Raw genomic sequence first — 25,589 nt, 5'->3', positions numbered from 1 at the left:
ACTAAGGCAAAATCGGTAGCCATTTTTCTGGAGAAATGCAGTATTAATCAACATTTAAGTTCAGAACACAAGACAGTACAGTTCCCAAAAGAATTTGAATGAACAAGAAAAAACACAAAATAGATAATATTGGATTAAGAAAATTGTGACTTGGGACTGGAACATTGCTATATTTCTGCTTAGTTTTTCTAATGAGGCAAAGAAGGATACAGTAAAATTCCCGCACAGCCAGATACCCTGTTATTGAACTCCTGCTGAAGGCTTCAATTCTGGTGCCAGAAAGCTCTGATAGGGACAAAGCATGATTTTGTAGCTGTCTAGTGTGCTTCTCTGCTGATATGTATTTGTAACCTCAAGCCTTCATCAAGTCCGAGCTTCAGAATTAGTCTTTTATTCTGGTCCTCAGTTTTCTCCAGCGGGGCAAGGCAGGACACTTGAACCCATATGGGCTTACTTGTTTTGCATACCATCTTGCAGAAGACCCCACAGTAACTAAAAATCGAATAGTAAAAAGCTCAAAACAATCCAAACCAATGATAATTAACTGGTGAACACACACCTTTCCTTCTTGGTGCTTAGTTCCCCAAAGGTCAGAAAATGTAGTTGATTAGTGATGTTGGAAAGGCACGCCTGGTGTCTCCTTAAGTTTCCACGTCCTCAGCTAATGCTTCTAGAATATATGTATTTCTGCAGTGAGGGCTCCCTTAGGGTCAAGTGCAGTTGATTCTCAACACAACAGCAGGTTCTTCCACACTTGATAGAGCTCTTCTTCAGACTTAGTGAACCCAAAGCACTTAGAGAAGGGCATCTAGCTGACCCTTGAAATGCAGTTACAGTCCCTGGATTTTCAAGTGGAGAAGAAGTTTGGGATTTTTCATAGCCAGATCAGATAGAACTATATATTTTCTACAGTTTTCATCAAGGTCCACAAATGTTTCAATGAGTTGATGGTGAAGGACCTTTTTAACAGTGCATTGTCCATCTATTAGTTACTACTGCTAAGTGTTCAAGCAGCTCAAAATTTATTTTTATAATTGTCCTTTATACTTTAGATAGATAGAGTCTACATATACCACTGAAGTGCGGTTACTTAAATAAAGCAGTGAAAAGGAACTTTAATCAACTTCATAACATTATTCTTGGCAGGAATTGTAAAAATAGATTTTTTGTTCACATTCAGGCCTCTCTATAGGAAAGTGCCATTTTAACTGTAGCATACCAATCAGCTGTTTGGTAGCTATTCATTGCAGGGACATAATTTTCTTCAATATTTAGCATGTCTCAGTTTTATTAATTATGTACCAAATCCTTTGGTCTTACATGGTACACTTTGAGATGACTTAGCTAATGCGTTAAAGCAACTTTCCCTACGTGGCAGAACACTTTTCTCTGACTTGTGTTATAAGAGTGCTTTAAAATGCAGCCATGCCCCAATGGTGTCTTTGTATGTATATGTATTAGTAATACATGCGAGTGGAGTAAGTATACACTGTAGCCCAAATGTGACATTAACCTGTGCCATTTTGCCATGGCTTTAGAGGAACATGTAGTAAGTTGTATTGGTGGAACCATTTGTAACTGATATTTTCGGAGTCCTGAACATGCACTCTGAGACTTAATAGCAGTTTAACAGTGTTCAGATTGTTAATACGTAAAAAATAAGTTCATGTAAAATATGGAACGACTGCTCAGAAAATGTGATATTGTTATTGTAGTTCAAAGTACCTGTAGCTCTATTAGAATTCAATCATTTATCAAGTAAATATAAAACCAATTTCCTCATTCTCACTGGGGTCCACTATAATTGAAATATATTTTTTTCTGGATGTATTTTAAATACAAATTTAGCTTTGTTGTGGCAATACATTTCCATGTGGTTGATCATTTGGCATAATGACAAGCACTATTCAGGTTCAGTTTTCTAGAAACTTTGCAAGAATGGTAGATAGCAACTAATCTTTCATTAACAATTATTAATGAGTACCAGGTAAACATTTTTCACTTGGATACATGTTTATTGGGCTTGAGAATGAATATAGGTAGAGCTTCCTGCCTATAGTTAGATAGTTCTGTCTCACAAATACAAAAAAAACACATTTACATGACAAACATAGCAAACCTGGAGCAAGCAATATTCAATATCCTTCTGTAAATCTGTCCAACTTGGTAGTTTCTTCATTCTTGAGCTGGCTATAGCAGGTAATCGTTCTTCAATTAAAACATTCTGCTTCAAATGTAGCAGAATTCTCTGCAATAAATGTATATTTAACAATTTTACGATTTAATAGATGGACACATTCATCTACATTCTACAATTATTCATAATAATTGTTACATCTTCTATGGTAGAGGTTATAATGTTACTATCCTGACCTTTTGCACAGAAGATGTGCTGTCTGTTGATCCTTTTTGCAACTTATTGGTCTATGTAAGCCCAAGATATCAATGTTCTCCCGGTGCACCTCCCACATATAGAAAGTTGTCACTCCACCTTCAGCACTAGCATAACATTGAATTCATTTCTAGTTTTTCAAAAAACTTTTATAAAGAGCATTTATTCATCTGGGATCAAAGATTGTATTCTGTCAGTGCCTGGTGTAGACTACAATAATAATGGTTTTGTTTGGGTATGTAAAGTCATTTTGTGGCTGGGGGGCACAGTCATTAACAGAAGGTTGCTCATGTGATCTTGGGGAGCTTTCAGTCATATCACATTTGCTCCAATGCATTTGTTACAGAGCAAACACTATGTGGTTGCAAATCTGAAATACTAATTTGCTGTAGCTAAAATATGTATTTGATTTCCTGAATTCCTAATGTTTTGATTTGAAGTATACTGTAGGTCATGGGTGTGTTCCCAACGTAGTTCAAGCTGGGCCTGATCCTTGCTTGTATTTTAGGATAATGATTGGTAATGTAAATGAGTTCCATGTCAATTCTTTGCATGTAAATTCATCTTATGTGGATAGCCTAAAACTTGAGCATGAATCGGCCTCCCTCGGACCCTCTTTCCTCATCCCTTTAAGAATGGGTCGATTGTTTTTAACTGAAAGTGAACTTATGTTCTTAAGATGACCAACATGGACAAGAACTCCTGTAGAGTGGTAAAGTCAATTAATGAATTTGAGACCATGGACCCTGAGGGTTATGTAGAAGCTTGGAATGTTCAAATATAACTTCTTCTGCTTGATGCTTGTTAACAGTTGGAGACAGTCGTTGCTCTGCTCTTTTTTTATTGGTGAGCACTTCTGGTCTTGTTATATTGTCCACAGCATCTATGCTTAACCAGCCTAATGAGCTTAATAAGCGTATCCATGCTATAGACATTGTAGGGTCAGTTACTCACTCTTCTTGTGCAATAAAGAGCTCACCAAGATATAGGTGGAGTCCCTTGCCCCACAATTCTGATGTATATAATCTGAAATTATTAATGTGCAGCTTCCTTCCAGCTATAGGCCAGATTCTGATGATGTGCAATGGCAAACTCACAAAGGACCGGTGAGAACTATTACATTTTGTGGGAATATAGTATTTTGCTATTCGTGTTTAAGTAAGCTATTTTGTGTCATTGCAACAGGTTGGAAAATCTAACCCACTTTAGCATTCAGGCGGTTATGGCCATAAATCTCATCATGCAATTACCTTGGTTTTTGTTTATGTAAACTTCAGTAATGTATTTTTAGCAACCATGAAATTAGTATTTTCTTGCAGATAACCAGGACAGAGCCCTGTCAGTCTTTAAGTGGTTATTTATATGATCTTCAGTTAAAAGTGTTTCAAAATGCAATACCAATCTGCTGAAGTTGGTGCATATCTTCCTAACTGTATAATAAGGGGCGATTACAATGTCATTAGGAAAGCATTGTCACTGAATTGGGTTAGGAATGCTTTCCAAACAATTCATATTCGTGGAGTCCTACTGACCAATTACGATGTGTCCGGATGCTTACAGACTCGGTTTGAGCGGACTCCCATTGACTTCAATGGAAGCCTGTGTGCTGAACAAGAACGCAGTCTCCCATTGAAAAAGAGGTGTTTGGGGAAACCCTTAAACCCTGTGAAGGGCACCCCATGGTGCCTGCCACACTGTGCTTGTTTGGGAAGGGGGGTCCCTTGGGTACACCCATGGGCCCCATCCGGAGGCCTATGGGTGAAGGGGGGCATGCTATGAGCCCCCAAAGACTGATCACCACAGCCGTTTTGTCATGGTCAAAACAATTCGGAGTGGCTGTCCGAATCGGTCATCATACTCACTCATTCGGAAACCGTCTCCATTGGGCTGTAGGATTCGGCTCTGAACAGCTGCCTGAAACCCATTCGGAGCCGATTCAGACGGACCAGGCAGCTTACTTGCATCGTACTCGGTCATTTGGAAAAGTGACCAATTTGGTAGGAAACAAGGTTTCTGAATTGGATTCGACAATACTGAAACCCATCCGGAGCCCTTCCTAACAACATATTAATCGGCCCCGACATGGCCACTTTGCTATGAGCTGGAATTTCCCCATACATTCACTTATCAATACCGAGGGATCCAGTAACTCCAGAGATCAAAATATACAGCCCACGATTAGTTTGACTCAAAACGTCCACTGAGAAATGAGGAATTACCAGAAATTGGTTGTTCCTCATTTTCACCCAGACTTTCATCCCAAGATTTTGGCTGCTTTTAGAAACCAACAGTCCTGAGTGAAAGTGTTTCCATGGATTTCATAATTCTGATGCAGCTGGTATCTGCTGTTGCTGCTCCATTGGAATTAAGTGACCACTTGAACTGAGGGCCTTCGTTTCTAAGTAGGTATTCTCCAAGGGGTAAGACGGTCAATTGCTGTACTGTTTTCCCCCACCGGTCCTGTGGTAAGAAACGCTGTTCAGGATGCGGCTGGCTACCAGTCAACGTCCCTGTTACCATCTCCATATCAGAGTAACAGAGATTGCCTTTGGGCTGTTTTTCAATGGTTCCAGCTTAACAGCCTCAAGTGCAACTCGGATAAATCCGAAGTGCTTTTCTTCGGATGCCCTTCCGTGTCTCGGTGGCAGTCTTGGTGGCCTGAGGACATGTTTTCTCCCTCCGTCGCTTCCGATAGTGCTAAGAACCTGGGAGTGAAAATAGATAATGGCCTTACCTTAACACCCCAAATTTTTGGTTTAGTCGGGAAATGCTTTGGCCTTCTTAAAATGCTAAGGAAATTTCTCCCTTTACTTTCTTTGGCCCATAGAAAGACCACTGTGCAGGCTTTAATAGGCTCTCACTTGGACTATGCCAATGTGCTCTATCTCGGACTTCCGGAGTACCTTCTATCACGTTTGCAAATAGTCCAAAACTCTGCCGCACGTGCCATCTTCGGACTCCATCGGAGAGCCAGTGCTAAAGATCTCCTGAAAACCCTGCACTGGCTTCCAATTCGTAAACAAATTGTCTTTAAGACGCTCACTTTAGCTTTCAAGGCTCTTCATGGCACAGGCGCTAAATACATCAGCAAACGTTTGTTTTTTTACCAGCCATCCAGATCACTTAGATCAGCTTCCCTGGCCTTGGCTTCTGTTCCAGCTATTAGACGAGCCCGCATAGGAGGCCGTTCTTTTAGACGCTTGGCGCCTCAGTTGTGGAACGTCCTGCCGGCTCCTCTGAGAAAGACTGTTAACCTGTTAGCCTTTAGAAAGGATCTTAAGTCCTGGCTTTTTGTTCAGTAGTATCAGGCATCTCTCTCCTGTCCCTGTACCGCCGCGGGTTTTTCAAGTGCCGGGACACTCCTCAGAGTAGCTGAGCGCTATATAAAACTCATTTTAACATCAACAACAATAAAGATGTGCTTTATATTACGGATAAAGCATTTTCAGCCTGATTCATCATTGTGAAGTTTTGCGAGTCTGAAATAGCGATTAATAAGGAATCGCTATTCCAGACTCGCAAAACGAGATTCATGTAGGAATCGCAATATTTTTTGGGATTCCTACAGGTTCCTTATTTGCGATTAGCTAATTGCTAATCGCAAATAAGGAATAACTCCCCATTCATTCCTATCGGCCTAAAGGCCCATAGGAATGAATGGGGAGTCATTCCTTATTTGCGATTAGCAATTAGCTAATCGCAAATGAGATTGCGATTTCAAGGGTGCAGGGGTGTCCAAAGGACACCCTGAAACACCCCTGAAATGTAAATTCACACAGATGTTACACACACACATGTCCAAAGGACATGTGTGTGTGTAACATGCAACTTAGAAAAATGCATTTAAATGCATTTTTCTAAGATTTCGCTATTTACCACGAGGTTTGACTTCGTGGTAAATAGCGGTTCTAAATTGCGAATTCGCAATTTTTAAATGTTTCAAGAATAGCATTTAAGGAATCTCTAATAGAGATTCCTTAAATGCTATTCCTCGCAAATTTGCGAGTTCTTTAATAGCAAATTTTGCATTTGGGATGATGAATCCCAAATGCAATAATTGCACTCGTAAAGGGCCAGATTCTCAGAATCTGGCCCTTTGCGAGCGCAATTTCGCTTGATGAATCTGGCTGTTAGAACTTTATTTTATTTGTGAAGATGAGGGAATGAGATTCTGATGAACACCCATGCACTTCTCCTGAAGAGGAGACTGTTTTATTGTTGCTTGAGAATTCAGCAATGTGTTCAGTTTTCAGAAATACTTTGAAGGACAGTTAACTGAGCACCAATCTGTAGATGCCATACATTTACCAACCAACAACACATTCTGTCTGTTTTAGGAAAGCAAACCCTCTGCAAAGCCACTGTCTTCGCCATCCTTTTCTAGCAACGTTTTATGCAGATATAGAAGATGGTGGACATAGAAAATGTTGCCCACTATATGGACCTGAAGGCACACCTAGACTGGAGCATGACAACTAAAGAGTAAGAAAGGACATGAAGTTCAAAGTAATGTACAAAGAAAAAACAACTCATGTGAATGGTAACAGGATGAGGAAATCTCAGGATTCATATTGGATATCACACCAATGTTTACCATATTAATTTAATGCAGGAAAGAAGTCAAGTCCCCATCTACAAGGACTTTTCATATCTTTTGTGAGGAAGAGTCGTTCTGAAGTTTCAACCCAACTGGATTCTACCAGGCGATGCAAAGGAAATCAGATAAAGAAGACTATGGCCTTTATAGAAGGCATAATATGCCAAATGCCATGCATCAAACCAATCTATACCATAGTAATTAAATGCAAGAAAGGAGCCAAGCCACCATCTACAAGAACATCTCTGTTGTGCGGAAAAGTCCTTCGGAACTTCCAATACAGCTTAATGGTATCTGGATCCTACCAGGAGATTCAATCAGCCAAAAGAAGGTCTTAGACTTAGGCTTGTATCTGTGGCATTCATGGGAGCATTAGCAGGAGCCATCACATGCCAAATGTCAAGCATCAGACCAGTGTTCGATATTGCCATTCATGCTGGATCACAGGTAGAACTCAGATGAACTTACCTTTGATTCAACAAAGGGCAATTTAAGTAGAATGTCTTAAAAGATCTGCCCATCTACATTTGAGACCTGAATTATTGTCCATTTCAGCTGTGTAACTGTAGTCTATGTATGTTTCATTTATAAATGTATTCTGTTCTTAGTTACAATCATTCTGACTTTTGTTAGTAGTATTCCAAACAAATGTATGCACTTATTTGTTTCATATTTGTTCTAATGAGGCAAAATACACCTCCCTTAACAGGCACCAGGAGTTATAGTTCCCAGTGCCACCTGACTGACCACCCGTCCCAGTAGGCACACTCTTAGTTTCTTTTAAATGTCATGATAGCCTCTATTTTAGAAACACTGTGAGAACTTTAATCTTTGTCACACAATGGCCATTCAGCAACCCAACATCCTTATGCTTTTCTTACAGCAAGCAAGTGAATATCCTTTGCAGGGTCTAAGTGTACGTACAGAGCACACTTTATGCTGTTGCATTTCTAGCGCAGTTGCCTTTCTAAAGAAACCCAAGAGACACTTGGGTTACAAAGGTTCAATGAAGTAGAAATGAATGTCTCTTTATGCGCCTATGTGAAGATTTCAGTAAATACTGTGCTAAAGCAGGTTAACATGGCCTTTTCCAAAACTGACTCTTACACTAGGGAGTGTGTTTAAAGTGCATTCAGATGATGTCATGTGTCAAATAGCTATTAAAAAGAGGACCCTGACACATTAGTAGGCCATGAGCACAGAAAAAAGTACTTCAGTGTAATGAGGAAGTGCAGAGCAGCTTCCATGTCCCATCCAATACAGCAAAACAGCAAAACATTTTGTTGAGAAAGGCTTACGGTAGTTGCAGAAGCCTTCTGACAGACATATTATTGTACCCACTCTAGAAGGTCCAAAAGGCAAGTCTACTATCACAACGTTTCTCTTTTTGAGGCTTTTTCAAGGAAATGTGGTTACTTTCTGTTTCCATCTCATGTTAAAAAAAACATTTTCCATAGCCAATTACATTTAATGCATAATTTAATCAAATGTATCAATCTAATTTATACCACAAAATGCATTCCTCTTTTCCTTTAAACAATATAAAATGTGTTTAGATCAATCCTCTGGAGCACATCTAATGTATGCAACTAGTGGATAGGCTGTTCAGCAGGGAAATGGAGGATTGTGTTTTTTACTAATCCTCAGTTCCCAACAGCCCACATTGTGTGATACTGGAAAACGCTTTACATCTGGTGTCTTCATTTCCTTTACCTACAAAAAGTGTTTTGCTTGTCAAAGATCCCAATTTACTCTCTCCCACATCCCCCACCCAACATGCAGAGCTGTAGAAAAAAAACTGTAAACTGGTATGTTAAAAATTAGAATATTAAATAGGAAAGCTTAGTTGGAAATAAATTAATAGTTCCAAGAGCAAGAAGAAGAAACACTGTTTAAAAAATCTTGCATTTTTGGCAAATTCAAATTTACCATTTGTGAAAATATTCACAAAAGTTTCAAAATGTTATTGTTTTCCCATGTTTCCTTCATGGAAACCGCAAAATAGTAGTGGCTGAAAGGTGCCCAACCAAGAACGAAAAGTGCCTAATATCGTGCTCTCGTAAAGTTTTTAAGTGTCTTAGAAACTGTTTGGTCGAGCTTTTTGTGAATCAAAATCCTTAAAGGAAAGTCCTAAAAAACCTTTTGCAACTGAAATTCAAGGTTATCTAAGCCTTCGAACTGACCTACATGTTGCACACAATCCTTTCAATGGTTAATTGACAGATCAATTGGTCGTTTAGAAACGAGCAAACATTTGCAGTATAGGTGCATTTCCTTCCCGTTGGTCTTCAGAGAGGACAGGAGAGCCCCACAGACTTCTTTGCATGTGTGAAGCTGCCAGCAATGTAGCTGGTCTTTGTAGAAGTTACCACAGCCACCCACCACATATTAGCTATACACTACATTATTTCCTAAACCGAGACAGCAAGCCACATTTTCCAAGTTATTTCAGATAATGTCACCTTCATGCCTCAGATAACAACTATACTCTGACAGCAAGATCTTCCTTCCACTGCAGATGCCAGGTAACCCATTTGCTGTCTTTGCAGCAGTTCCCAGCTCCAGTTCCACGGACACCGCTTCCATCCTACTCCAGCAGCAGCAGCAACAGCAGCCACCCGTTCCAAGCAGCACAAGACACCATTCTTCTCAGGACGGCAGCCGCAGCATCACCATCATCATCGCCCCACTCCAGCCCCCAGAGGACACCTTCTTCGTTTCAACCACACCAGTATGCAATGACAAGCAGTATAGGACAGCATAAACCCTCTTGCAGCAGCTCGCCGCTTCACTCGTCAACAGAGCACAGCTACTCACAGACTGCCGCAGCAGCTAGATACAGATCACAGAAAACCATCTTCAATTTTCCTTCAAGAGCTCCTCCCAGCACCAGAGACCCTGGTTCTCTTTCTGCAGCAGCACTCTGCTCCAGGCAAAAAGGTAACAGTTACTATATTGCTGCAGAAGCACCCAGATTCTTGCTGCAACATCCGCAGCGACCCAGTTACAGCCTAAACTCAACACCTCCAAGATCCATATACCAGGTACAATCTGCATTTTCTCCACACACTTATGCTCTTCCAAAGTTGATAAACCCCTCGCATGTTACTTCAGATGCTTCCCATACTGACAATCCAAGTAAATAATTCAATATTTTTGTCATTGAAACCATTGATCAGAACATAGTGACCAGTAATTGATCTGGCTCCATTAGGTTCGCGTACATTCCTGGAGTTTACAGCGGGTATCCCAACACTGGTAGACCCCACACCCTCCTATGCAGAAATATAGGGTTCTGTGATTGGAACCTGCACAAACGGGTTGGGGTTCATCATGGTGCTACTTTAAAGTATTGGCAGGCAGAAATGCAAGGGACCAAGTGGACAAAGATGCTGCAGCTTTTCTAATTCGAAAATTTATAAGTATTTCAATTTTAAAATATGAACATACTGATGGTCTTTAAAAATACCTAAGTCAGAATGTTTTGTTATAAAGTGTAATTCTTTAATATTTTATAATCAATAAAAGAATAATACTTATAAATGCCAAGTGTAATTACTGTTTGTAATATTGTCAAGTAAATGAATAATGCTATTTGCTGTGAGGGGCCTTATTCCTGGCACTGCAAAAAGCATGCACACACAGCTGTTTTTGATATGTCGTTATAGCATATATATCTTGGGGCTATTACAGCAAGTTTGTTTATTTTTTATGAAGACATATTGCATATTAATCAAACTATCTATGCATATTAATCCAATTAACTAAGTACCATAATATGTGAATTAATATTTGTACATGTCCAGTGAGTGTGATATGTACAATTTCACAATAACATGCCTGTTAATCAGTCTATGTGTAACACCACATACAATTGTGAAGAACATCAACACAATTTCTATATATATAATGACGTTGTAACACCAACAGCTATATTTCGCTTGCAAAACAGGTTAGCAAGGTTGCAAGGTAATGAATCAATGAATATTTGACAAAGTTCTACTGTTATGTCAGGGATATGGTGGTGATGTCACTCTGCCAATTATTGCATACACCAGGGGAATTCAGGGGACACACGTCCGTACGGGCCAATGTGTATAACACCGGCAGAACATTCTTATTGTGTTTTATTTTACTAACCTTCCCACAAACTTTAAAAATTTACGTTAACAACATATTGTTTCCTAAAAAAAATGGTGAAAAAGAATGTGCATTTGATACTTTTGCCACAGTGTAAGGGTACAATAAAGTTAGGTTGTTAATAATTTTCTATGTGCCAATTGCCCATAAAAAGGGTACAGGGACAGTGAGAGCTCTGGAAATGCAATTACTGCACTATGCAAGACAATATACAGACAAGAGGGAGTAGGTAACACATGCCCGCACGAAACAGAGCAGTCAATGACATGTTTTGGACACTTTACAATAGTGGAGATTACTTTACTTTTTGCGGATAACATAGCCAAAGTCCATACCACGGGTGAGCATGACAATGGTTCCAATTACTCCTGATGCTGACCACGCATGAAAGCCAGAGGTAGAGAAAGATATATATATGGTGTTGTATCATTTCTGTTGCATGCTCAGAATTTAAGGCAGGGTTCTCCCGAGTCGGTCCAGGAGGACCGGATTGATGCCAGTTTTTTAAAGATAACTACAATTATCCAAAAATCTGGCATGGATCGAGCCCCCCAGCGCTGACTTTGGGGAACCCTGATTTAAGTATGTGAATGAGTGCAGATGTTTACAGTCCTGTGCACTGTTGTGTAAAGTTTCGGTACACAATATGCCTTCAATAGCCTTCGAAATGTACAGGTCAGTAGAGTCTGGTTTCCACGGTCACATTCCTGGTGTTTTATGCATGTGCTCTGTGAGAATCCCACATTTTCCTTCCCACAGTGTATGCGCTGTGTGGGCTGGAGGCAAGAGGACAAGACACAAAGGCACTGATCCCAAGTTCCCTAGTTAAATGCGGTATGTGTGGAACTTTGTGTTAATTTCTGAGACTTCTAATTGGAGTAATTTATTGCATCCGACAGGGGCGGCTCTAGGCTCATGGCGGCCCTGGGCAGGGAGCGTAGGTAGGGGGCCACGGAAGAGGGGTCCGGGCGGGGCGGAGCGCAGAGGCCAGTGAAGAGGGGGGGAGTCAGGGTGTTTGGAAGTGGAACAGAGCCGGAGGCCGCCAAATTCCTGCCACTGGGGCCGCCACGCAAATATGTATCCATCCTCAGAGGATTTTTATATTAAGGATATATATTGGCGTGGTGGCCCCTGGGGTTTGGTGGCCCTGTGCAGGTGCACAGCTTGCACATGCCTAAGGCCGCCCCTGCATCCGATAAGTAATCCACACAGTATTCTTATTTATTGGCTGCGATAAATAGCGATCCGTTGCCATGGCACTCATCATCAGGCCCACTTGTCAATTAGATAGAATCCAGCTAGAAGTAGAATGTAGATACTTTTAACTAGAACGGATTACGCACTGAAAATATTGGCAACCCGAGGATGAATTCCATGTATCATAGTATCAAGGGCTGGCACACTACCAGTGGCATTTCGTATATCATAGTAGAAAATGTTGTCACACTAGCGGTGGAATTGTATATATCATAGTAGCTAATGCTAGCACAGAGGTGTAATTTTATATTCCATGGTAGCCAGCGTGGTCAAACTAGAAGTGTAACTCAATATGACATAGCTGGCTTCTTAATTCACAAAGAGTAGTTGACGATACTTACACGCACAAACCGGCTCTTTTGGGACTAAGCACACTAATATACATAATATAGTTTAAAATTACAAAGTATAGGAGTTTCACCTTTATTCCTTTAATCAATTCCAGGTGGTGGTGAGATACAAATAGTTTTGGTACAGCCAGATTTAGGGCCTTATTACGAATTTGGTGGTCCATAGGACCCCCGAACACATGGTGGCGGTGTGACCACTGCCACATTCCGGGACCGCCCGCAGTATTGTGACTGCGGCGGGCGGATTGCCATGAGACCACCGGCACTGCTGGAATCAAGGATCCCGCTGGGCCGGGGGTCTTTCACCAAGCAGGAATATGCTGGCGGTGCCAATGCCGGCACTGCCAAGCATATTCCGAGTTGCCATTTCACCACCTTTTTCATGGCTTTGAACCCGCCATGAAAACGGTGGAGTAATGGCAACACAAGGGCCCTACAATGGCCCCCTGCCAGATTTGGGCCTGGGGGTGCACGTGTAGTGCCCCCCTCATTTGCACCCCCTTCCTACCTGTTGTGGCATAATTGTCACATTGTGCAGGAAGGTGCAGTCAGCGCTCTGACGGCGGCAGTCCGCATGATAGGTTCTTCTATGAGCCTAGCAGACCGCTGCCGTACGACCATCACAGGACCACCCACCAGATCCGGATTTAACTCCTAATCTGACGGACGGTCACACCACGGTTTTGGTGTATCTACAGCGGATGACGTGTTGCACTGTTTGCCAAATCCACCGAGTTCTAATCTCTTCTGCACCGCCCATCTCTGTCTACTTACTCAGCGCTTGGATGCCCTTGGGCAGCAATCGCGCTTAACAAATCCATATACAATACAATACAATACAATACTGTCAACTGTAGGGCCGTCAAAGTCATCAGCTCACTCTGTATTTCACGAGTCAGGTACTTGAGGCTCGAAAGTGGCAAAAATAGGGCTAGGCACAATTTCAACCCAAAAAAGTTAATTTAAGGGAACAGTACTCCATGCTTAAGGTTGGTTATGACCTTTGGTGTCTGGAATCAATGAGATCTGACCAATTTTGAACAAGAGTTGTTGAAATGAGAGAAATGAAATGGGAAAGCAGGTTCGAATCCGGCCTCGACTCAACATCGTATAATGCCAAACAAATCACTTAATCTTCCAGTGCCTAAAAAAACATGTAACATGTTCTGGTGATCATGTAAGGCACTCTAACGCCCTCGAGCCAGTTTTGTGCTATATAAAACTGCAAAGAAAGTCTTATGGCCTGATTTAAATCTTGACGGAGGGCAATACTCTGCAAAATGTGACAGATATCCCGTTCGCCGTATTACGATCCCATTCTATCCTATAGAGATCATAATACGGCAGATCTAAATCATGCCTTTAGCACTTGGCCATGCATTATAGATAAGACACACCTGGAAGCAATGTAAATATAACATGTTATAGATGTAAAGAAGTGTAATAATGGAGCACAAATAATAAATAGCTCATTATTTATATATACTTATGTACTCTCCTCGAGACCAATTTTACTTTGGGGTTATTTACCATCCTTAGGAAATGGCAAGTTCTGAAAATGTTTGGCCCAGAGAAAAACAACACCCCTGAACATGTACAAATCAGGACGAATACTCTGACCAAGTGTTCTAGTAATGAGAAAACATACAAGGACTGAGAAAAATCCTACAGAGACCTTCGGTTCAGCTTGCATTATTAGCCTAGTTCCCTGACTGTCCACTCCTAAAAAGGGACAGGGCGCAATCTGTGTCCATGACATTACTCATCCAATTTAAGTCTGGCTACTCTCTGCAAGCACTCCTCTCATCTACAGACAGGCGGGGATTTTGGGTCAGCCCCCTTCAGCTATTGCTTATGTAAAATGTCATTGCACGTTGCATAAGTCTACAGCAGCACTGAGGCGCGAAGCCTGGATACCGAGGCCCTTATTTATGGGGATTTGGTGCGGGCCACAGCATCAAGTCAGCTTGCTGCGCTGCCCTATGCCAAAGTGAAAGGGCAGGAATGCACTGTATTTATGCAATACAGTGCATTCCTGTCCTTTCCCCCTGTGTTGGTGCTGTTTCGGCAGCCTAGCGCCAACGCAGGCACCCTAGCACAGGGTGCAAGGGTGCCTTTATTGTTGGCAGGATTGCTTTTGGGCAGGAAGGGGTACATTCCTGCACAAAAACAGTCCTAAGAAGCATGTTCCTATTTCTGAGGGTGCTGCACATAGAAAGAGGAAAAAACAGGAGAAATAAAGTTATTTCTCCAAGTTCCGCTCGGGAGACGTAAGGTTTTGGAGCTTCCCCAGGTGTTCATGCACTCGTAAATCTGGGGAAGTGTCAAAATCCATAGGTGTTGTGTGGGAAAACCCACCACAACGCCCATGGAATGCCTCCCGAGCTCAGATTAAAGCAACGCAGGGATTTGTGCTGCCTGGCCTTACTTCATATCTATCAGGACATTCAAGGCCACGCATAGTGACTTTGCGTGGCCTCATAGATATGATTTAATGATTTGTGCTGCCAGCTCGTCACAAAAATTGGCACTCGGGCGGCTCTAGAGATTCTTAAGGGGCACATGCATCATTGCAAATTGCATTTGCAAATGGTGCGATTCGCAAAAATCGGCCGTTTGCGAATGCAATTTGAATTTTTGGGATGCATGAAGGGTGAAGGCCCTCGCAATTTGAGAATTTGCAAATATTTGAGAATTCTCAAATTGCGATTGCATTTAAGGAATCGCATTTTGCGATTTCTTAAATGCAATGCATGAAATTTTAAAAAATTGCAAATTCGCACTTAGGGGGAGCATATTACCATGAGGTTAAACCTCATGGTAATTTGCGAAAACTTTGAAAAATGCACTTAGGTGCATTTTTCAAAGTTTCATGTTGTGCACACACATGCCCTTAGGGCATGTGTGCTAAGGGCATGTGTGTGCACAACATTTGTGCACAGATTGATTTCAGGGGTGCAACAGGGTGTCCTTTGGACACCCCTGCACCCTTAAAATCGCATACTCAATTTGCGATTCGCTAATTGCTAATCGCAAATTGAGAATGTCTTCCCATTCATTCCTATGAGCCTCTAGGCCCATAGGAATGAATGGGGAGGTATTCCTTAATTGCGATTCGCAATTTGCGAGTCGCAATTAAGGAATAATAAGAAATCGCAATTTATTTAGCAATTTCTTTATGCATAGCCATTTGCGATTCCTTATTAGCGATTCCTTATTTTTCGCTAATAAAGAATCGCAAATGGCAATGTTGATGCATGTGGGCCACAGTCTCTGACTAGCATACCACATACAGTGCAAAGTGAAACAAGACAACATTGGAAAATTCAGTTATAAAGCTCGATCAGCAAAATATTTCAAAGAAAAGATGGCAATAAAGCTGAGGTTGGGCTGCTCATGCCCTTTCCCATTTCCAATCACACATTTTAATACATTATTTGTGAGTTTAAATGGCAATTGTACCCAAGGAATAATACCAGTGTGTAATCCAGTGGCGGAAGGCATCACAGGTAAGCACATACATCTTGACTTGGTTGCTTTATTTTCTTGAGAGGTGCTTCTTTCTCGTCCTTTGCAGTTTACAGTAAAGTAAAACCAGAGTGCCAAAAAGAAATATTTTTTCCATGTTTTGTTTTTATTAATTTTTTTAGTAAAGAACTGCTTTTTTCCTTTCATTGCTAAATGTGTTTAACGTTCCTGTTTAAGTTGCAGCATCATAATTTTGCACCTGAAAGTAATTTTGTACCTCACTGTAACTTTTGGACGCACAAGATTTTCAAGACCCCTGTTGATACTGCAACAAAGGTGATTGTGAACAAAAATGTGGTTTTGTTCCTAAAAGTTATTTTGTACCTAAAGGTGATTTTTCACCTAAGCTTGATTTTGCACAAGATTTGTGTTCTTAAAGGTTACCACACTCATGCTGATGTTATGTCAAGGATAATTTTGCATCTCAATGGATTGTCAATCAAATATGATCTTTTACACTTAATGTAGCATCTCACTACCACATTTCCTCTCTATACTGAGGGATTTTCCAACTATAGGTGATACCACACTCTTGCTGAGTCTGCACTAAGGGTGATGTTGCACCTACATGTGATTTTGCACATAAAAAAGAATTTGCACCTAAATGTGTTTTGCACCTACATGTAATTTGTCATAAAAGTTATTTCACCTGAGGACAGGGTGATTTTCCACTTAAATGTGGTTTTCCTACCAAATGTAGTATGCACTCCTGAAAGTGTGTAGACACTCTTGATGATGATAAACAAAGAATGAAATTGCACCTACATGTGATTTTCCACATAAATTTGATTTTGTTTCTAAATTTGATACCACAGTCCTGCTGATTTTGCATACAATGTGACTTGATTTACTAAATATTTTAAACACTCATGCTGATGGTGCATCAATGTTGATTTTGCACTTTAGGGTGCTTTCCAACACATAACATGACCTACTGATACCCACGTTGTATGCCTCATGTAACATTTTACCAACACATTTTGTCTCTCGTAATATTCATTTTGCACATAAATGACAGATCACACAACTGCTGACTTTGAACCTAAATGTTTTTATGCACCTATTTGTGATTAGATCTACTCCTTAATGCACATGCCTGTTGATCTTGCACCAAGGGTGACTTTGCACCCAAATGTGGGTTTGCACCTGTGTGTAATTCTTGCTTTTATAAGTGTTTCCACTCTTCAGTTGGTGTTTTCCTAAGGTGCTTATGAATCGAAATGTAGATAACACCTCTTGCTTACTTATAGCAAAAGTGATTTTGCACCGATCAGCTATTTTTGCACCTAAAAGTGCAGATGTTGTCTACATTCATGTTGATGTCTCTCCAAGGAGAAGTTTGAAATGTCAGTGTGCTTTCAACCAAACATGCTGTGATAATGATGCACGCATTTTACACCTAATGTGTCATTTACAACTGCATTTTCTCCCTCTTCGCCAACCTTTACCACTTGGCTATGTATTGAGGCTGTCCCATGCTTAATCTGCTTCTCAAAATCAATAGCCTACATTTCCAACAAACCTGAACCAAAGAGAGCTTCATATCAAATCAGACTGCACAATGCAGTTTGCAACATCTCAGGGATCCTATTCACCCCTAGTCTTACCATCAAACATAAACCACAAAGAACTTCATGTCAAATCAGACTGCATAATGATGATTTCAGCAAATCAGCCTGCATAATGATGGTTTACTTTCAACATCTCAGAGATCCTAGTCACCCTTGACTTATTCACAACCAACTTCAAATACCACAATTATACAGCAACACAACTATTGAGATCGTGCACACACATTCACCAGCACCACTGTATGCATGCACCACCACCTTTGTATACAAATAGACCGGAATGTTTCTTTCACAGTAGGAACTTACCTGAGATGGCAAGTATTTGGAAGAAGAAAGTGTGCTTAGCAATCAGTTAGGATTCTGCACTCTGCACACTAACTGTGTGTCCTTTCTCCCTATACCTCGTAGATGTGCTCCATGCCTTGTGTGGAGGTTTGGAGGGAAAGAGCAGAGGTTGGAGAGCATAGATTTGCATTGGAGAGAGATGTCAGCCTTGAGGTTGTTCTTTCTATACCCAGTTCAATGACACATGTTAGAAGAATGGGGCATGGCCAACCCTTATGAATGACCCTTTCCAAGCAGGTGGTCGTCCTAGAAATTACTACCTGAAGTTCCCAATTCAACATGAAGTTTAGTGTTTCTTGTGATGTCAGTTCCTAATTGTACCATATACATAGAGGCATTTATATAGTTGTGGATGTGTAACAATACATTTGTTCCCTTATTTTTCATCACATGCATTGCCCACTTGCTTCTATTTTTGTCCCCGTTGTTTGCTGTTTTTAGTCTCATTTGATTTCTTCTGTTAGGTCTTGCTTCTCTCTGCCCTGTTGTTAAATGAGTGTTTGGTGATCTGCTTATCTGCTTATGCATTTACTATAATCTTCTCTTAAGTTCTCAATATTCCCTTTATGGCTTTTTACTATTAACTGGGAGCCTCTTACAGAGAAATATGACACTTTTCACGCGTACTATGAAGACGGAAAATTGACAGACCTTCAGAGCATCCAGTTCATGATGAACTCATCATGCACCCAAACATCCACCATTTAATGCTTAAGTGTCACAAAACATTATCATTTCATCATGTACTCTTTAACGGACACACATCTCATCACAAGCATAATCAAGCAGGGCTGGAAGTTAAGTTTGAGTTAGCGTGGAGGGGCTGGGACATGTGGCGAAAGTAGCACCTTAATTTGGGAGTTTCTGTTTATTTTTTGTCAAAACCACTATAAACATATTTGTTAATCATAGCTCCCATTCCTCTTTAGTTTTTAGGGAATTTCTTTTGTTTGTTTTTAAAAGAAATTTCAGAAAATAAAAATAATTTCACCTCGCATCCCAACCCACCGTACTATGGCAACCTCAATTGCTATAATTGTTCTTACCTTCAAAAGCTTAAAATTAAATGTGACATTAAGGAGCAATGGTAAATGCTAGCCAGGAGTAGATGATGGTATATTATCATATCATGAGTGGATGTGAGTGTATGATGCTCTATGCATATGTCTACAGTGCTACGGTGGCGTGTGGTTGGATATATGATGGAGGTGTGTTGGTATGTGATAGTAGCTGTGGGGCAGTATGTTGGTAGCTTTGTGGGCATTTGAAGTCTGGTACATGTACAGATGTTGGTGGTGGGGGCATTTGCACTTGGCTTGGTAGTTGTATGATAGAGGGTGTGTGGGTATATACTGTTAGTTGCACTGACCTTTGGTGTGTGTGTATTGGTATTGGTTGTGGTGTGTATGGAGATTTGATGGAGGTTGTATGACAGTTTGTTGATTGGATTTTTTTAAACGTGGCTGTGTGTTTGAGTATAAGTCTGACTGATTACTGCTGGTTGTGCAGACATGTAACTGTGGGTGTGCTGTCATATATGATACTCTGTGGGTGGCTGAATGATGGTGGTGTGTTTCTATATAATGGTAGGGGGATACAAATATGAAGTGAGTGTGTTGGCGTATGATGATGTGTGTGTTGACATATTAGGTTGCTTGGTGGATATGTGAAGATTGATGTGTTGCCACATAATGAAGGCCATGATTATGGACGTCATTTAGGGGTCCCCAGGGTGGCATCAGTTACCTCTGGCTCTGCTTTTGCGACCACTGGCCTCAGAGGTGGCAAAATGAGTTCCAAAAACCCAGGGGTAACTCAGTTGTACTGTCTTTGGGGATCCATTCTCATAGTATTCTGCATAATTCTTTTATTACATTAATAGTGAATAACAATATGTTATTCACTATTAGTGTAATAAAAAATAAATTGAGCTCCAGGAGCTGGAGCAAGATTTTCGCTGGCAACTGAGGTAAGTAGAAAACGACATTTACTTTTCGTTGTGCGCATTCTTGTGGGGGAGAGTTTGTGACTGAGATAGTGTGAATGTGTGTAAGTGTGTGTGTGAGAGTGAATGAGAGTGGGTGAGAATCAGTGGCTACTAGTGACAAATAATGAGTGAGATTCAATATCAGTGAGTATGAGGGAGTCAAAGGTGAGTGAGAGTACAATTGACTGCAATTGAGTGAAAGTAGATGAATGGGAAATATTTAGTAAGGTTCAGTGTGAGAGATTGAAGAATGTGAGTGAAGGTGTGCGACAGAGAGTGAGTGTAACTGAGTAAATATGAATCCAAGTCAGTAAGTTTGAAGAAGAGTTAATACAAGTGAGGGTGAGTAAGAAAGTATAAGTTAGTCAACTGTGAATGAGTGTGACTGAATAAGGGAGATTGAGTCAGAGTGAATCAGAATGCCGGAGTGAGAGTACGACTGAGTGTAAGGGAGCAAGAAAGTATGAGTGAGTGAGAGAAAAAATGAGTGATTGAAAGTATCAGTGAGTGCAAGAGAGTGCAAGAGAGTGAATGAGTGTAGTGAGTGTAAATGAATGAGAGTGAGTGAGAATGAGTGTCAGTGAGTGAATGTAAGTGACCCAGAGTAAGAATGTGGTGTTATGCGTGCAAGTCTGCCATTGGCCCTGGCATACTAAAGGTCGTTCCTGAGTAATGGAGGTTACCATGGCAGAATACAGGCATTGGCATAGTAGGCAAACTTGGCATAATAGACATCCATGGTGAAATACAGGTACTGGAATACTAGAGATAATTCTTACAATATGAACCACCTGCAGAAAAGGGCTGGTTTGGGCACATTGGAAGTAATTCATGTCATAAGGGATGTCATCTATGGTGTTTGGAGGGGGAAAGTATGATAAAATAAAATGCTGACACTGACATACTGGAGTTAGTTTTCGACATAAGGTACACCCATGGTATATAGAGGGCATTAATGGCAAAATCTGGGCATGGGCATATAGTATGTACTGTTTGGTATAAGGGGCATCCATGGTAAATCAATGCTACCAATGACAATTTCATGTGAAACCTGTGCTTTAAAACGTGGTAGATGAACCTATTTTTTCTAAATGTTCTCAGGGGGGTAAGTTCCTTGAGACCTCTAAAAGAGGCCAGACTCACTTGTGTCAGTCGCTCATTACAAACCAGGGCAAGTATTATGCCCCACCACTTCCCAAGATAATATCACTGCCCTAACATAGGGGGTATCTAAAACACACGTTTGTCTGTGTTGTGTTGTTTTAGTAATCATGCAGTTATTATGGAACTTCATCAATGTTAATTATGTGATGTCAGGCCATGTAACATCACTTTCTTGGATGATTCTTGGTCATATGATGTCACTTTCTGGGATGTCATTAAGGTCAAGGGGTGTGCGATGTCACTTCCGCTACCTCCGGCATTTTGGTAGATTGACATCCATGGTCATGATGACTTCTGATGTTGGCTCTGTTGGCATACTATGGTGGATATGTTGGTGTATTAATATTGATTATGTGTATATCTTATACTCAGTGTGTTGAGATATGATGGCATGTTTTTCGTAGGATGGTGGTTATGTTGGTGTATGAAGTTGGCTTTGTGGTAGTATGACATTGGGTGCATTGCTGTATTATGATGTGTATGTTGGTATCTGAAGGTAATTCTGTGTATGTATCAGTCACTTAAGCTAGTTAATATTTGGCTGAAGCCATAAAAGCAAAAAGATCAAGAAAAACCTAATTCAGTAAAAAAAATTCTGATGGATACATCTGCCAGTGGATTCCTCACCTTGTGAATATCCCCTGCGCCAGCAACATTCGGAAACTTTTGTAGCTCTCCACACCGACGAGGACGTAGACTACGTCACAAAGGCACGACCCAGCTCGCGACCTCACTGACGTCACTGGATCCATAATAGAGCCTCGTCGTCTGGTGATGACGTCAGTTTCCTTTTTTCCGCGCCGTCGATGCCAACGGTTTTTGGGACTCTCCGTAGCTTGTTACTTTGTCATTTCCAGATTGTATCTTGTTCTATCTCTTACTTCTTTCGAGGATGTCGTCGAGAAAATCAGGTTTCAAGCCTTGCAGGGAGTGCAGAAGACACATATCCATAACAGATCCTCACAACGAATGCGTATGGTGTCTTTCATCGGATCATGACGTCGAGGAGTGTTCTTCCTGCAGGAAAATGAACCCCAAGACTCTGAAAGAAAGGGAAGCCAAGCTGTTTATGGCAAAGATGCGTAAAAAAAGAGAGGTCGAAGGAGATCGAAGACCAGGTCGAGGTCAAGATTGGGCTCGAAGTCGACGTTGGGTCATGCTTCTAAATCCAAGAAGCATAAGAAAAAGAAGAGGCATGGTTCTCGACGCCATTCGGATAAAGAGGAAGCTCAGTCGTCGGTTTCGAAAGCTCATCGACATCGGAATGACTATGTCTCTCCTTCTCCTTCCCCGGTGAGAGTATCTTCTCCTATGGCTTCACCGGCGCAGTCACCAGCGCCGAATCCTTCTCCATCTCCGGTTCCGGTAGAAGAGGTACCAGTACCTGAAAGGCCATGGACTCCGGTGGATTCACCGTCGGCGCCCGCAGGCCCGAGTCCGGTGACGCCCATGCCTGAGCGCATTCCAGGCGAGTACCCTCCTTTTCCTGGTCCAGGACAAAACCCAACGCATTATCTTAATGCGATGTACGGTGTCTTTGTGAGGGTAATGTACTTCTCTGGTGCACCTTCGGGTCCCATGGCATTCAATTTGGGAGTACCTCAAGCGTATGCTCCAGCTCCCTTCATGCCATTTATGCCTCCAGCTCCATCTTGGCATTTCCCGGCGCCGAGAATGTCAACGCCAGCACCAACGCCGACGTTGATTCCTCCATCTCCGGCGCCGTCAGCTCGACCTCGGTCGACTTCGAATGTGCCCCTGGATCCGGGTTCGACGTCGGTTCCGACTCCATTGGATCCGTGTACGACTCTGTTGGACCCGAAGATAAGATCCAGACAGGAGGCACAAAGATTGCTGGAGGAGCAGCATTATAGAGAGGATGAGATGGAAGAAGGGGAACTTCATGAGTCAGAGGACTTTTTTGAAGACCTAAGAGAGGCAAGTGGTTTGTTACTTTCACCAGAATGGCAACTCTCTGTTCCTTCAGAGGTTCCCTCCAAAGATGTGGTTCCTTACCACACTGTTACTCGTAAGCCGGCTGATCTTATGGATTTGCAATTCCCGACTACAGAATTGAAATCTAATATTCTGACAGAAGTGCTTCATTCTCCTTCTGCAGTGGTTGAACCTTTACTTCCATTTAATGAAGCCATCACTAAGTCAATTATGGAAGTTTGGCAAAAACCCTTTTCGGCTCCTGCAGTTTCGAGGTCAGTTGTCAGAAGATATAGGATGGCTGCAGGAGATACAGAGTTTTTATCCTCTCATCCGGTACCTGAGAGTTTGGTTATTCAAGCCGCTTGCTCAAAGAAGTCAACTGTAGCTTTTCCACAGACTCAGAGAGACAGGGAATCTAAGAGACTGGATCAGTCTGCAAAGAAGGTATTTTCATCTGCTTCCATGGCACTTAAGAGCACCAATGCTACTTGTCTCTTGGCCAGGTACATTCACGCCTTAATGGATTCTGCTAAGAAGCTGGCTCCAAAGTTATCAGAGGAGGACAGAAAGAACTTTGATGAGGTATTGTCTGACACGCTGGCGGCTGCAAGACAGGTGATCCAGAGTGGCCTTGACACAGCGGACTCTGTAGCTAGGATAAAGGGATCTTCTGTTGCATCTAGGCAGAGTGCCTGGCTTAAATCTTCGGAATTTTCTCAAGATGTCCAAGCAAATCTTTTGGACCTCCCATTTGATGGTTCAGGACTCTTTGGAAAGAAGGCAGATGCAGCTTTGGAGAGATTTAAAGAGAGCAAGGCTATAGCTAAGTCCCTGGGTCTGCAGTCACAGTCTAGAGGTTCTTCTTATAGGAGGTTCAGGGGCTTTGGAAGGTCATCCTTTCGGACCTACAAACAGCCTCAGCAGCAGCAGCAGCAGAACACCCTAAATAAGTCCTATAGGGGCAGGAACAGAGGTCGCCCACGAGGTCGCAGCCCTCCTCCTCCTCTACCTCTCCCCCTCCTACCACAGCAAAGTAGCCCTAGATCCACCGTTCAGGATCATGCTGGTCCTGTCGGGGGCCGGCTTACTAATTTTCTGCAAGATAGGGAATCGGTCACTACAGACCTTTGTGTTCTCAATCTTGTGGAGAATGGGTATGCCCTTCCCTTTCGGGAATTCCCTCCAAATTACCCTCCTTGCCAAGGGTTTTGCTCGGAGGACCATCTTCTTCTCCTGCAGAAGGAATTTTTTATTTTTTTTTAAAAAGGTGCGATAGAGGTGGTTCCTGAGCAGGAAAGGGGTCACGGATGCTTCTCCCGGTATTTCCTGATACCCAAGAAGGATGCAGGTTACGTCCAATCCTGGATCACAGGATCTTGAATCTTTTTCTGAAGCAAGAAAAGTTCAAGATGCTCACCCTAGCGCAGGTTCTTAAGGCACTGCAGCAAGAGGATTGGATGGTGTCGATCGACTTGTAGGACGTGTATTTTCATATCCCGATCCTGAAGTCGCACAGGAAGTATCTCCGTTTCACGGTGGGGTCGCAACATTATCAGTTTGCGGTCCTCCCTTTTGGACTTACTACTGCACCTTGAGTCTTCACCAAGGTGATGGCAGTGGTGGCAGCCCATCTCAGAAGATCGGGGATTCCATTTTTCCCCTATCTGGACGACTGGCTGATCTAAGCAGAGTCGTCCGAGAAAGTTTGTCATCATCTACAAGTGACAACCCAGCTGTTGTACAAATTGGGTTTTTCGATAAACGTGCCCAGGTCTCACCTGGTGCCCTCTCAGCGCAACCTGTTTATAGGGGCGGTACTGGACACTACTGTCTGCTGAGCATTCCCTCCTCCTCAAAGGATTCTCGACATTCAGGAAATGATTCCTTTCTTTTACAATGGAGCGGTCGTTCTAGTCCTGAAGGTCCTACGCCTGCTCGGTCTGTTTGCTTCCTGCAGTCTGCTGGTGAACCATGCACACTGGCACATGAGGGCGCTCCAGTGGTGCCTTCGCAGGCAGTGGTATCAGCACAAGGGAGATCTCAGGAAGTCTGTGAGGATCTCCAGAGAAGCTGCAGCGGATCTGTGTTGGTGGAGTGTAGAAGGCAATCTATCTCAGAGAAAGCCCTTCCTTCTTGCTCCATCGGTTGCCACAGTCATAACGGATGCATCCACCTTAGGGTGGGGTGCTCATCTGGGGGATCTGGAGATAAAGGGACTTTGGTCTCCAGAAGAAAGGTTGCTTCATATCAACCTTCTAGAATTGCGGGCGATATATTTGGCGCTCAAGGCATTCCTCCCTTCCCTTTGCGGGCAGTCGGT

The 25,589-nt window shown here is 42.0% G+C and overlaps 1 protein-coding gene across 4 annotated transcripts in view; it reads left to right on the top strand.

Moving 5' to 3' along the window:
• The window catches only part of BICD1 (BICD cargo adaptor 1), an 808,512-nt gene that overhangs the window by 651,049 nt on the left and 131,874 nt on the right, over window positions 1-25,589 (top strand). The window contains exon 8 of one of the 4 annotated variants that reach the window (XM_086952775.1): window positions 9,539-10,528. The exons of the other annotated variants lie outside the window; for them this stretch is intronic. Within the exon in view, the coding sequence (XP_086808901.1) occupies window positions 9,539-10,135 (597 nt within the window). The 3' untranslated portion in view covers window positions 10,136-10,528. Of the gene's footprint in view, window positions 1-9,538; window positions 10,529-25,589 lie in introns of those variants that run through there. 4 annotated transcript variants of the gene reach the window in all.

Source organism: Lissotriton vulgaris, chromosome 1_2 (genome assembly GCF_964263255.1).
Source record: "Lissotriton vulgaris chromosome 1_2, aLisVul1.2, whole genome shotgun sequence".
NCBI lineage: Eukaryota > Metazoa > Chordata > Amphibia > Caudata > Salamandridae > Lissotriton > Lissotriton vulgaris.
The sequence above is the reverse complement of the archived record's forward strand: the minus strand, read 5'-3'. Positions and strand labels throughout refer to the sequence as shown.